This window comes from Myxocyprinus asiaticus, chromosome 24, assembly GCF_019703515.2.
Source record: "Myxocyprinus asiaticus isolate MX2 ecotype Aquarium Trade chromosome 24, UBuf_Myxa_2, whole genome shotgun sequence".
In the NCBI taxonomy this organism is placed as follows: Eukaryota; Metazoa; Chordata; class Actinopteri; order Cypriniformes; family Catostomidae; genus Myxocyprinus; species Myxocyprinus asiaticus.
This window is the reverse complement of record NC_059367.1, coordinates 1,396,554-1,410,000: the sequence shown is the minus strand read 5'-3', so window position 1 is coordinate 1,410,000 and position 13,447 is coordinate 1,396,554. Positions and strand designations below refer to the sequence as shown.

The following is a 13,447-nucleotide window of genomic DNA, read 5'->3' as shown; positions in this document are numbered from 1 at the left end:
CTATCTGGAAAAACTTGAATCCATTCTGGGGAGAGGAGTACACACTTCATCTACCAGTGGGTTTCCATACACTCACCTTCTACGTCATGGATGAAGACACTATTAGGTAACAAACGTTCGATTGCACTGTGATGCGATTCATTTACAGCAGATTGGAGACATTGGTCTGTCTTCCTGTCTGACTGTCTGTCTGTCTGTCTGTCTGTCTGTTTCCGTCTGTCTGTCTATCTGTATTTCTCTGTCTGTCTGTCTGTCTGTCTGTCTTTCCATCTGTTTGTCTGTTTTTCTATCTATCTGTCTGTCTGTCTGTCTCTGTCTGTCTGTCTGTCCATCTGTCTTTCCATCTGTTTGTCTGTCTGTCTGTCCGTCTTTCCATCTGTTTTTTATCTATCTATCTATCTATCTGTCTGTCTGTCTGTCTGTCTGTTTACGTCTGTCTGTATATCTGTATGTCTCTGTCCGTTTGTCTGTCTGTCTCTATCTGTCTATCTATCTATCGTTCCGTCTGTTTGTCTATCTATTTATCTGTCTGTATTTCTGTCTATCTGTCTGTCTATCTATCTATCTATCTATCTATCTATCTGTCTGTCCATCTGTTTGTCTATATATCTATCTATCTATCTATCTATCTATGTCTATCTGTCTGTCTGTCTGTCTGTCTGTCTGTCTGTCTGTCTGTCAGTCTGTCTATCTATCATCTGTCTGTCTGTCTGTCTGTCTGTCTGTCAGTCTGTCTATCTATCATCTGTCTGTCTGTCTGTCTGTCAGTCTGTCTATCTATCATCTGTCTGTCTGACTGTCTTTCTGTCTGTCAGTCTGTCTATCTATCATCTGTCTATCTATCTATCTATCTATCTATCTATCTATGTCTATCTGTCTGTCTGTCTGTCTGTCTGTCTGTCTGTCTGTCTGTCATTCTATCTATCTATCTGTCTGTCTGTCTGTCTGTCTGTCTGTCAGTCTGTCTATCTATCATCTGTCTGTCTGTCTGTCTGTCTGTCTGTCAGTCTGTCTATCTATCATCTGTCTGTCTGTCTGTCTGTCAGTCTGTCTATCTATCATCTGTCTGTCTGACTGTCTTTCTGTCTGTCAGTCTGTCTATCTATCATCTGTCTATCTATCTATCTATCTATCTATTTATATACTGTATCTATATACCTACCTACCTGTCTGTCTGACTGTCTGTCTGTATTTATGTCTGTTTTTCCATCCATTTGTCTGTCTGTCTGTCTTTCTGTCTGTCTGTCTGTCATCTATCTATCTATCTATCTATCTGTCTGTCTGTCTGTCTGTCTATCTATATACTGTATCTATATACCTACCTACCTGCCTGTCTGTCTGTCTTTATGTCTGTTTTTTCCATCCATTTGTCTGTCTGTCTTTCTATCTGTCTATCTATCTATCTATCTATCTATCTATCTATCTATCTATCTATCTATCTATCTATCTGTCTGTCTGTCCTTCTGTTTGTCTGTTTTTCTATCTGTCTATCTATCTATCTATCTATCTGTCTGTCTGTCTGACTGTCTGTCTCTCCGTCTGTTTGTCTATCTATCTGTCTTCCTGTCTGTCTGTCCATCTTTCCATCTATTTGTCTATCTATCTATCTATCTATTTATATACTGTATCTATATACCTACCTACCTGCCTGTCTGACTGTCTGTCTGTCTTTGTTTTTTCCATCCATTTGTCTATCTATTTATCTATCTATCTATCTGTCTGTCTGTCTGTCCATCTGTTTGTCTATCTATCTGTCTGTCTGTCTGTCTGTCTTTCCATCTGTTTGTCTATCTATCTGTCTGTCTGTCATCCTGCCTGTCTGTTTGTCTTTCCGTCTGTCTGTCTTTTTGTTTGTCTTTCCGTCTGTCTATCTGTCTGTATGTCCATCTGTCTGTCTTTCTGTATGTCTGTCTTTCCGTCTGTCTGTCCATCCATGTATCTGCTAATGACAATATGTCTAGCTCCTGTTTAGATCTTCCATGTAGTTTCTGACTTGTCTTGTAAATGTCTCCTAAGCTATACAGTATATCTTCAACACTAGACTGTGGAAAATGTCATTATAAATCCTGAGTTCAGTTGTGAAGCATCATGGTGGTTTATCATCTAAAACATTGTTTCTTCTCTTTGAGTTGTGAAGTCTGAACATGAATGCCACTGATCTAATGTTTTCTTCACGTCTCAGTCATGATGATGTCATAGGAAAAATCTCCCTCAGTAAAGACGTGATCACTGCTCAACCCAAAGGTATTTGTGTGCTCTTTGAATCTAAAGTAAGATGTTGTTTTGCTGCATGGAGAAGGTTTAAAAGACAAATGCAGAGTAAAGAGAACGTACCCAAACACTTGTTGTGACATTTATGTCTGAGTGTCACTTATTGTGTGACCTTTAAGGTTATGTGTGGAATAAATCTGTTTTATTTGAAAGGTTTTTCATGTTTTCTTGCTTAAAGCATTCTAAATTAATAATAAAACCTCAAATCATGTATGAGTTTCCATTCTGTATAGCATTGTTAGATTTGATAAATTACTGTTGGGTGCTATGTTGGGGAAGAACTGGTGATGACAATGGTTAAATATTTATTTTTAGTCGATGATGTTGTTTTCTTTTAAATATAAATTAAATGGCAAAAATACCAGTTCTGAGTTGCACTTCCCCTTTCTTCAGAAATATATTCATATTTAATTCCCCAGAGAAACAAACAAGATATTCTTAGTTGCTCACCACAGCGGTAAGGAAGTTCCTTTTGAAACTGTAGCAGTTACACGCTACTCTTAATTTGCAGTCATTTACACTTCAGTCAAGCAATATTTTTTTATAGTAGCTTATATACTTTTGGAGTCCATGCCAGTTCAAGTGTGTGCTGTTATTAAAGCAAAGGGGCACTTAAACTAAGAACCTATGAAATTAATTTAAATTTCTCAAATTATACTCAAGCCTTTTACTCAAATTGTTATGCTGATAATATAACTTGTAATGATTTGGTTTATTAAATTATATATATATATATATATATATATATATATATATATATATATATATATATATATATATATATAATTTAATATATATATATAAATGCAAAATAGGAACATTTTCTCCAGTAGACTTACTGTATATAATTATGTCAAAAAACTGTGCAAGTGAAAAATACACAGGGAGCTGAAGTATAATTATTTACACAAATGTATTCCCTGATAAGAGCACTACTCAGCTGATATGGAGGAGATATTAGTTATTATGGGCACACATGATGAATTAGGCACCACATCACCCCACAGAGGCTCTCACATCTTCCCAGCATGGACTGGTCCGGCATGAATCATAAGTGATTCACCCCTCACCCACGAGATCATGGGAAGAGTTTTGCTGAGTTAAAGTCTCAGATTTGAGAGTTATTATGACTGTTAACCCAAAGTAAATGTACAAGCCAGCTGTATCTGTTCTGATGACTGCCTACAGTATGTACACAATAGAATACTACAGTACCACACTACACATTTACTATTTTCTGCTGGTTTACTGTGCACAGTGTGTGAATTTTCTATATGCATGGAATACACGGACAAAGAAATATAGTATGCGAAACAGTATGCAACGATAATAATATGCTACATTGTTCTCATTTGACCTCATTACACGTTTAATTCAATAAGTAGTGTCCAGTAATTTAGTGTCTAAATCATAGCTTTGGGCAGTCTGATGAAATCATAAGTTAAGAAAGATGTTGAAAATGAGAAATGCATTGGAATACAGTATTCCATGCAGAGTGCTCTGTTGTATTCTGCACATTTCCAATTATGCATTTGGCAAACACTTGTTTTTATTTTATCCAAAGTGACTTACAGTGCATTTAGGGGACTGGTATACATCTTATAATTTGTGTGTTCCCTGGGAATTGAACCCATTATCTTAGCATTGCTTGTGCCATGCTCAACCATTTGAGCTACAGGAAACCCTTACCAATCTAAATACTGCATACTTGAGAAATAGTACAAAGTAGTATAGAAGCACTCCATGACTCAGTTCATGTTTAAAATGTACTTTTTTTAAATTTAGTGTAATAGTGAATCATTTGTAAAAAATGATATGTAACGCGTTAGTGTGTATGTGTTCTCCTGGAGGTTTAGATAACTGGTTGAATCTGACTCGTGTGGATCCAGATGAAGAGGTTCAGGGTGAGATTCATCTGGCTCTGGAGCTCCACAGAGACGCTCAGAGGACCTGCCTGCACTGTCATGTCATTGAAGCCCGGTAAGAACCAGAGATGTTCTGATCTTCACCTTCACTTTTAAACGAAGCGGTACCAAAATGCTTTTCAAAATGATGCCATAAGAGATCTTAATTTTCTATGATGCCATAAGATATCTTTAAGTTCCTATGATGCCATTGGAAATATTTAAGTTCCTTCGATGCCATAAGAGATTTTTAAGTTCCTACGATGCCATAGGAGATTTTTAAGTTTCTATGATGCCATAAAAGATCTTTAAGTTTCTATGATGCCATAAAAGATCTTTAAGTTTCTATGATGCCATAGGAGATCTTTAAGTTCCTATGATGCCATTGGATATATTTAAGTTACTACAATGCCATAAAAGATCTTTAAGTTTCTATGATGCCATAGGAGATCTTTAAGTTCCTTCGATGCCATAGGAGATCTTTAAGTTTCTATAATGCCATAAGAGATCTTTAAGTTCCTATGATGCCACAGGAGATCTTTAAGTTCCTATGATGCCATTGGATATATTTAAGTTACTACAATGCCATAAAAGATCTTTAAGTTCCTATGATGCCATAGGAGATCTTTAAGTTCCTATGATGCCATTGGATATATTTAAGTTACTACAATGCCATAAAAGATCTTTAAGTTCCTTCGATGCCATAGGAGGTCTTTAAGTTTCTATGATGCCATAAGAGATCTTTAAGTTTCTATGATGCCATAAGAGATCTTTAAGTTCCTATGATGCCATAAGAGATCTTTAAGTTCCTATGATGCCATTGGATATATTTAAGTTACTACAGTGCCATAAAAGATCTTTAAGTTTCTATGATGCCATAAGAGATCTTTAAGTTCCTATGATGCCATAAGAGATCTTTAAGTTCCTATGATGCCATTGGATATATTTAAGTTACTACAATGCCATAAAAGATCTTTAAGTTTCTATGATGCCATAGGAGATCTTTAAGTTCCTTCAATGCCATAGGAGATCTTTAAGTTTATATAATGCCATAAGAGATCTTTAAGTTCCTATGATGCCATAGGAGATCTTTAAGTTCCTATGATGCCATTGGATATATTTAAGTTACTACAATGCAATAAAAGATCTTTAAGTTCCTATGATGCCATAGGAGATCTTTAAGTTCCTATGATGCCATTGGATATATTTAAGTTACTAAAATACCATAAAAGATCTTTAAGTTCCTATGATGCCATAGGAGATCTTTAAGTTCCTATGATGCCATAAGAGATCTTTAAGTTCCTTCGATGCCATAGGAGATCTTTAAGTTTCTATGATGCCATAAAAGATCTTTAAGTTCCTATGATGCCATAGGAGATCTTTAAGTTTCTATGATGCCATTGGATATATTTAAGTTACTACAATGCCATAAAAGATCTTTAAGTTTCTATGATGCCATAGGAGATCTTTAAGTTCCTTCGATGCCATAGGAGATCTTTAAGTTCCTATGATGCCATAGGAGATCTTTAAGTTCCTATGATGCCATTGGATATATTTAAGTTACTACAATGCCATAAAAGATCTTTAAGTTCCTTCGATGCCATAGGAGGTCTTTAAGTTTCTATGATGCCATAAGAGATCTTTAAGTTTCTATGATGCCATAAGAGATCTTTAAGTTCCTATGATGCCATAAGAGATCTTTAAGTTCCTATGATGCCATTGGATATATTTAAGTTACTACAGTGCCATAAAAGATCTTTAAGTTTCTATGATGCCATAAGAGATCTTTAAGTTCCTATGATGCCATAAGAGATCTTTAAGTTCCTATGATGCCATTGGATATATTTAAGTTACTACAATGCCATAAAAGATCTTTAAGTTTCTATGATGCCATAGGAGATCTTTAAGTTCCTTCAATGCCATAGGAGATCTTTAAGTTTATATAATGCCATAAGAGATCTTTAAGTTCCTATGATGCCATAGGAGATCTTTAAGTTCCTATGATGCCATTGGATATATTTAAGTTACTACAATGCAATAAAAGATCTTTAAGTTCCTATGATGCCATAGGAGATCTTTAAGTTCCTATGATGCCATTGGATATATTTAAGTTACTACAATACCATAAAAGATCTTTAAGTTCCTATGATGCCATAGGAGATCTTTAAGTTCCTATGATGCCATAAGAGATCTTTAAGTTCCTTCGATGCCATAGGAGATCTTTAAGTTTCTATGATGCCATAAAAGATCTTTAAGTTCCTATGATGCCATAGGAGATCTTTAAGTTCCTATGATGCCATTGGATATATTTAAGTTACTACAATGCCATAAAAGATCTTTAAGTTTCTATGATGCCATAGGAGATCTTTAAGTTCCTTCGATGCCATAGGAGATCTTTAAGTTCCTATGATGCCATAGGAGATCTTTAAGTTCCTATGATGCCATTGGATATATTTAAGTTACTACAATGCCATAAAAGATCTTTAAGTTCCTTCGATGCCATAGGAGGTCTTTAAGTTTCTATGATGCCATAAGAGATCTTTAAGTTTCTATGATGCCATAAGAGATCTTTAAGTTCCTATGATGCCATAAGAGATCTTTAAGTTCCTATGATGCCATAAGAGATCTTTAAGTTCCTATGATGCCATTGGATATATTTAAGTTACTACAATGCCATAAAAGATCTTTAAGTTTCTATGATGCCATAAGAGATCTTTAAGTTCCTATGATGCCATAAGAGATCTTTAAGTTCCTATGATGCCATTGGATATATTTAAGTTACTACAATGCCATAAAAGATCTTTAAGTTTCTATGATGCCATAGGAGATCTTTAAGTTCCTTCAATGCCATAGGAGATCTTTAAGTTTATATAATGCCATAAGAGATCTTTAAGTTCCTATGATGCCATAGGAGATCTTTAAGTTCCTATGATGCCATTGGATATATTTAAGTTACTACAATGCAATAAAAGATCTTTAAGTTCCTATGATGCCATAGGAGATCTTTAAGTTCCTATGATGCCATTGGATATATTTAAGTTACTACAATGCAATAAAAGATCTTTAAGTTCCTATGATGCCATAGGAGATCTTTAAGTTCCTATGATGCCATTGGATATATTTAAGTTACTACAATGCAATAAAAGATCTTTAAGTTCCTATGATGCCATAGGAGATCTTTAAGTTCCTATGATGCCATTGGATATATTTAAGTTACTACAATACCATAAAAGATCTTTAAGTTCCTATGATGCCATAGGAGATCTTTAAGTTCCTATGATGCCATAAGAGATCTTTAAGTTCCTTCGATGCCATAGGAGATCTTTAAGTTTCTATGATGCCATAAGAGATCTTTAAGTTCCTTCGATGCCATAGGAGATCTTTAAGTTTCTATGATGCCATAAGAGACCTTTAAGTTCCTATGATGCCATAAGAGATCTTTAAGTTCCTTCGATGCCATAGGAGATCTTTAAGTTCCTATGATGCCATAAGAGATCTTTAAGTTCCTTCGATGCCATAGGAGATCTTTAAGTTTCTATGATGCCATAAGAGACCTTTAAGTTCCTATGATACCATAAGAGATCTTTAAGTTCCTATGATGCCATTGGATATATTTAAGTTACTACAATGCCATAAAAGATCTTTAAGTTTCTATGATGCCATAGGAGATCTTTAAGTTCCTTCGATGCCATAGGAGATCTTTAAGTTCCTATGATGCCATAGGAGATCTTTAAGTTCCTATGATGCCATTGGATATATTTAAGTTACTACAATGCCATAAAAGATCTTTAAGTTCCTTCGATGCCATAGGAGATCTTTAAGTTCCTATGATGCCATAAGAGATCTTTAAGTTCCTATGATGCCATAAGAGATCTTTAAGTTCCTATGATGCCATTGGATATATTTAAGTTACTACAATGCCATAAAAGATCTTTAAGTTCCTATGATGCCATAAGAGATCTTTAAGTTCCTATGATGCCATTGGATATATTTAAGTTACTACAATGCCATAAAAGATCTTTAAGTTTCTATGATGCCATAGGAGATCTTTAAGTTCCTTCAATGCCATAGGAGATCTTTAAGTTTATATAATGCCATAAGAGATCTTTAAGTTCCTATGATGCCATAGGAGATCTTTAAGTTCCTATGATGCCATTGGATATATTTAAGTTACTACAATGCAATAAAAGATCTTTAAGTTCCTATGATGCCATAGGAGATCTTTAAGTTCCTATGATGCCATTGGATATATTTAAGTTACTACAATGCAATAAAAGATCTTTAAGTTCCTATGATGCCATAGGAGATCTTTAAGTTCCTATGATGCCATTGGATATATTTAAGTTACTACAATGCAATAAAAGATCTTTAAGTTCCTATGATGCCATAGGAGATCTTTAAGTTCCTATGATGCCATTGGATATATTTAAGTTACTACAATGCAATAAAAGATCTTTAAGTTCCTATGATGCCATAGGAGATCTTTAAGTTCCTATGATGCCATTGGATATATTTAAGTTACTACAATACCATAAAAGATCTTTAAGTTCCTATGATGCCATAGGAGATCTTTAAGTTCCTATGATGCCATAAGAGATCTTTAAGTTCCTTCAATGCCATAGGAGATCTTTAAGTTTCTATGATGCCATAAGAGATCTTTAAGTTCCTATGATGCCATAAGAGATCTTTAAGTTCCTATGATGCCATTGGATATATTTAAGTTACTACAATGCAATAAAAGATCTTTAAGTTCCTATGATGCCATAGGAGATCTTTAAGTTCCTATGATGCCATTGGATATATTTAAGTTACTACAATACCATAAAAGATCTTTAAGTTCCTATGATGCCATAGGAGATCTTTAAGTTCCTATGATGCCATAAGAGATCTTTAAGTTCCTTCGATGCCATAGGAGATCTTTAAGTTTCTATGATGCCATAAGAGATCTTTAAGTTCCTTCGATGCCATAGGAGATCTTTAAGTTTCTATGATGCCATAAGAGACCTTTAAGTTCCTATGATGCCATAAGAGATCTTTAAGTTCCTTCGATGCCATAGGAGATCTTTAAGTTCCTATGATGCCATAAGAGATCTTTAAGTTCCTTCGATGCCATAGGAGATCTTTAAGTTTCTATGATGCCATAAGAGACCTTTAAGTTCCTATGATACCATAAGAGATCTTTAAGTTCCTATGATGCCATTGGATATATTTAAGTTACTACAATGCCATAAAAGATCTTTAAGTTTCTATGATGCCATAGGAGATCTTTAAGTTCCTTCGATGCCATAGGAGATCTTTAAGTTCCTATGATGCCATAGGAGATCTTTAAGTTCCTATGATGCCATTGGATATATTTAAGTTACTACAATGCCATAAAAGATCTTTAAGTTCCTTCGATGCCATAGGAGATCTTTAAGTTCCTATGATGCCATAAGAGATCTTTAAGTTCCTATGATGCCATAAGAGATCTTTAAGTTCCTATGATGCCATTGGATATATTTAAGTTACTACAATGCCATAAAAGATCTTTAAGTTCCTATGATGCCATAAGAGATCTTTAAGTTCCTATGATGCCATTGGATATATTTAAGTTACTACAATGCCATAAAAGATCTTTAAGTTTCTATGATGCCATAGGAGATCTTTAAGTTCCTTCAATGCCATAGGAGATCTTTAAGTTTATATAATGCCATAAGAGATCTTTAAGTTCCTATGATGCCATAGGAGATCTTTAAGTTCCTATGATGCCATTGGATATATTTAAGTTACTACAATGCAATAAAAGATCTTTAAGTTCCTATGATGCCATAGGAGATCTTTAAGTTCCTATGATGCCATTGGATATATTTAAGTTACTACAATGCAATAAAAGATCTTTAAGTTCCTATGATGCCATAGGAGATCTTTAAGTTCCTATGATGCCATTGGATATATTTAAGTTACTACAATGCAATAAAAGATCTTTAAGTTCCTATGATGCCATAGGAGATCTTTAAGTTCCTATGATGCCATTGGATATATTTAAGTTACTACAATGCAATAAAAGATCTTTAAGTTCCTATGATGCCATAGGAGATCTTTAAGTTCCTATGATGCCATTGGATATATTTAAGTTACTACAATACCATAAAAGATCTTTAAGTTCCTATGATGCCATAGGAGATCTTTAAGTTCCTATGATGCCATAAGAGATCTTTAAGTTCCTTCAATGCCATAGGAGATCTTTAAGTTTCTATGATGCCATAAGAGATCTTTAAGTTCCTATGATGCCATAAGAGATCTTTAAGTTCCTATGATGCCATTGGATATATTTAAGTTACTACAATGCCATAAAAGATCTTTAAGTTTCTATGATGCCATAGGAGATCTTTAAGTTCCTTCGATGCCATAGGAGATCTTTAAGTTCCTATGATGTCATAAGAGATCTTTAAGTTCCTATGATGCCATAAGAGATCTTTAAGTTCCTTCGATGCCATAGGAGATCTTTAAGTTTCTATGATGCCATAAGAGATCTTTAAGTTCCTATGATGCCATAGGAGATCTTTAAGTTCCTATGATGCCATTGGATATATTTAAGTTACTACAATGCCATAAAAGATCTATAAGTTTCTATGATGCCATAGGAGATCTTTAAGTTCCTTCGATGCCATAGGAGATCTTTAAGTTCCTATGATGCCATAGGAGATCTTTAAGTTCCTATGATGCCATTGGATATATTTAAGTTACTACAATGCCATAAAAGATCTTTAAGTTCCTTCGATGCCATAGGAGGTCTTTAAGTTTCTATGATGCCATAAGAGATCTTTAAGTTCCTATGATGCCATAAGAGATCTTTAAGTTCCTATGATGCCATTGGATATATTTAAGTTACTACAATGCCATAAAAGATCTTTAAGTTTCTATGATGCCATAGGAGATCTTTAAGTTCCTTCAATGCCATAGGAGATCTTTAAGTTTATATAATGCCATAAGAGATCTTTAAGTTCCTATGATGCCATAGGAGATCTTTAAGTTCCTATGATGCCATTGGATATATTTAAGTTACTACAATGCAATAAAAGATCTTTAAGTTCCTATGATGCCATAGGAGATCTTTAAGTTCCTATGATGCCATTGGATATATTTAAGTTACTACAATGCAATAAAAGATCTTTAAGTTCCTATGATGCCATAGGAGATCTTTAAGTTCCTATGATGCCATTGGATATATTTAAGTTACTACAATGCAATAAAAGATCTTTAAGTTCCTATGATGCCATAGGAGATCTTTAAGTTCCTATGATGCCATTGGATATATTTAAGTTACTACAATACCATAAAAGATCTTTAAGTTCCTATGATGCCATAGGAGATCTTTAAGTTCCTATGATGCCATAAGAGATCTTTAAGTTCCTTCGATGCCATAGGAGATCTTTAAGTTTCTATGATGCCATAAGAGACCTTTAAGTTCCTATGATGCCATAAGAGATCTTTAAGTTCCTATGATGCCATTGGATATATTTAAGTTACTACAATGCCATAAAAGATCTTTAAGTTTCTATGATGCCATAGGAGATCTTTAAGTTCCTTCGATGCCATAGGAGATCTTTAAGTTTCTATGATGCCATAAGAGATCTTTAAGTTCCTATGATGCCATTGGATATATTTAAGTTACTACAATGCCATAAAAGATCTTTAAGTTTCTATGATGCCATAGGAGATCTTTAAGTTCCTTCGATGCCATAGGAGATCTTTAAGTTCCTATGATGCCATAGGAGATCTTTAAGTTCCTATGATGCCATTGGATATATTTAAGTTACTACAATGCCATAAAAGATCTTTAAGTTTCTATGATGCCATAGGAGATCTTTAAGTTCCTTCGATGCCATAGGAGATCTTTAAGTTCCTATGATGCCATAAGAGATCTTTAAGTTCCTATGATGCCATTGGATATATTTAAGTTACTACAATGCCATAAAAGATCTTTAAGTTTCTATGATGCCATAAGAGATCTTTAAGTTCCTATGATGCCATAAGAGATCTTTAAGTTCCTATGATGCCATTGGATATATTTAAGTTACTACAATGCCATAAAAGATCTTTAAGTTTCTATGATGCCATAGGAGATCTTTAAGTTCCTTCAATGCCATAGGAGATCTTTAAGTTTATATAATGCCATAAGAGATCTTTAAGTTCCTATGATGCCATAGGAGATCTTTAAGTTCCTATGATGCCATTGGATATATTTAAGTTACTACAATGCAATAAAAGATCTTTAAGTTCCTATGATGCCATAGGAGATCTTTAAGTTCCTATGATGCCATTGGATATATTTAAGTTACTACAATACCATAAAAGATCTTTAAGTTCCTATGATGCCATAGGAGATCTTTAAGTTCCTATGATGCCATAAGAGATCTTTAAGTTCCATCGATGCCATAGGAGATCTTTAAGTTTCTATGATGCCATAAGAGACCTTTAAGTTCCTATGATGCCATAAGAGATCTTTAAGTTCCTATGATGCCATTGGATATATTTAAGTTACTACAATGCCATAAAAGATCTTTAAGTTTCTATGATGCCATAGGAGATCTTTAAGTTCCTTCGATGCCATAGGAGATCTTTAAGTTTCTATGATGCCATAAGAGATCTTTAAGTTCCTATGATGCCATTGGATATATTTAAGTTACTACAATGCCATAAAAGATCTTTAAGTTTCTATGATGCCATAGGAGATCTTTAAGTTCCTTCGATGCCATAGGAGATCTTTAAGTTCCTATGATGCCATAGGAGATCTTTAAGTTCCTATGATGCCATTGGATATATTTAAGTTACTACAATGCCATAAAAGATCTTTAAGTTCCTTCGATGCCATAGGAGGTCTTTAAGTTTCTATGATGCCATAAGAGATCTTTAAGTTCCTATGATGCCATAAGAGATCTTTAAGTTCCTATGATGCCATAAGAGATCTTTAAGTTCCTATGATGCCATTGGATATATTTAAGTTACTACAATGCCATAAAAGATCTTTAAGTTCCTATGATGCCATAAGAGATCTTTAAGTTCCTATGATGCCATTGGATATATTTAAGTTACTACAATGCCATAAAAGATCTTTAAGTTTCTATGATGCCATAGGAGATCTTTAAGTTCCTTCAATGCCATAGGAGATCTTTAAGTTTATATAATGCCATAAGAGATCTTTAAGTTCCTATGATGCCATAGGAGATCTTTAAGTTCCTATGATGCCATTGGATATATTTAAGTTACTACAATGCAATAAAAGATCTTTA

At 34.1% G+C, this 13,447-nt stretch overlaps 2 protein-coding genes across 4 annotated transcripts in view; one reads left to right on the top strand and one right to left on the bottom strand.

Annotated features, from left to right (window-relative positions):
* LOC127414591 (fatty acid binding protein 1-B.1-like) overlaps window positions 1-13,447 on the bottom strand; it is a 932,240-nt gene that overhangs the window by 694,440 nt on the left and 224,353 nt on the right. The gene's annotated exons all lie outside the window — the stretch shown is intronic.
* LOC127414551 (rasGAP-activating-like protein 1) overlaps window positions 1-13,447 on the top strand; it is an 80,653-nt gene that overhangs the window by 9,277 nt on the left and 57,929 nt on the right. Inside the window, exons 3-5 of the mRNA XM_051652657.1 lie at window positions 1-106; window positions 2,183-2,244; window positions 4,122-4,251. The exon at window positions 1-106 is cut by the window's left edge and continues 8 nt beyond it. Of these exons, the coding sequence (XP_051508617.1) occupies window positions 1-106; window positions 2,183-2,244; window positions 4,122-4,251 (298 nt within the window). The remainder of the gene's footprint in view (window positions 107-2,182; window positions 2,245-4,121; window positions 4,252-13,447) is intronic.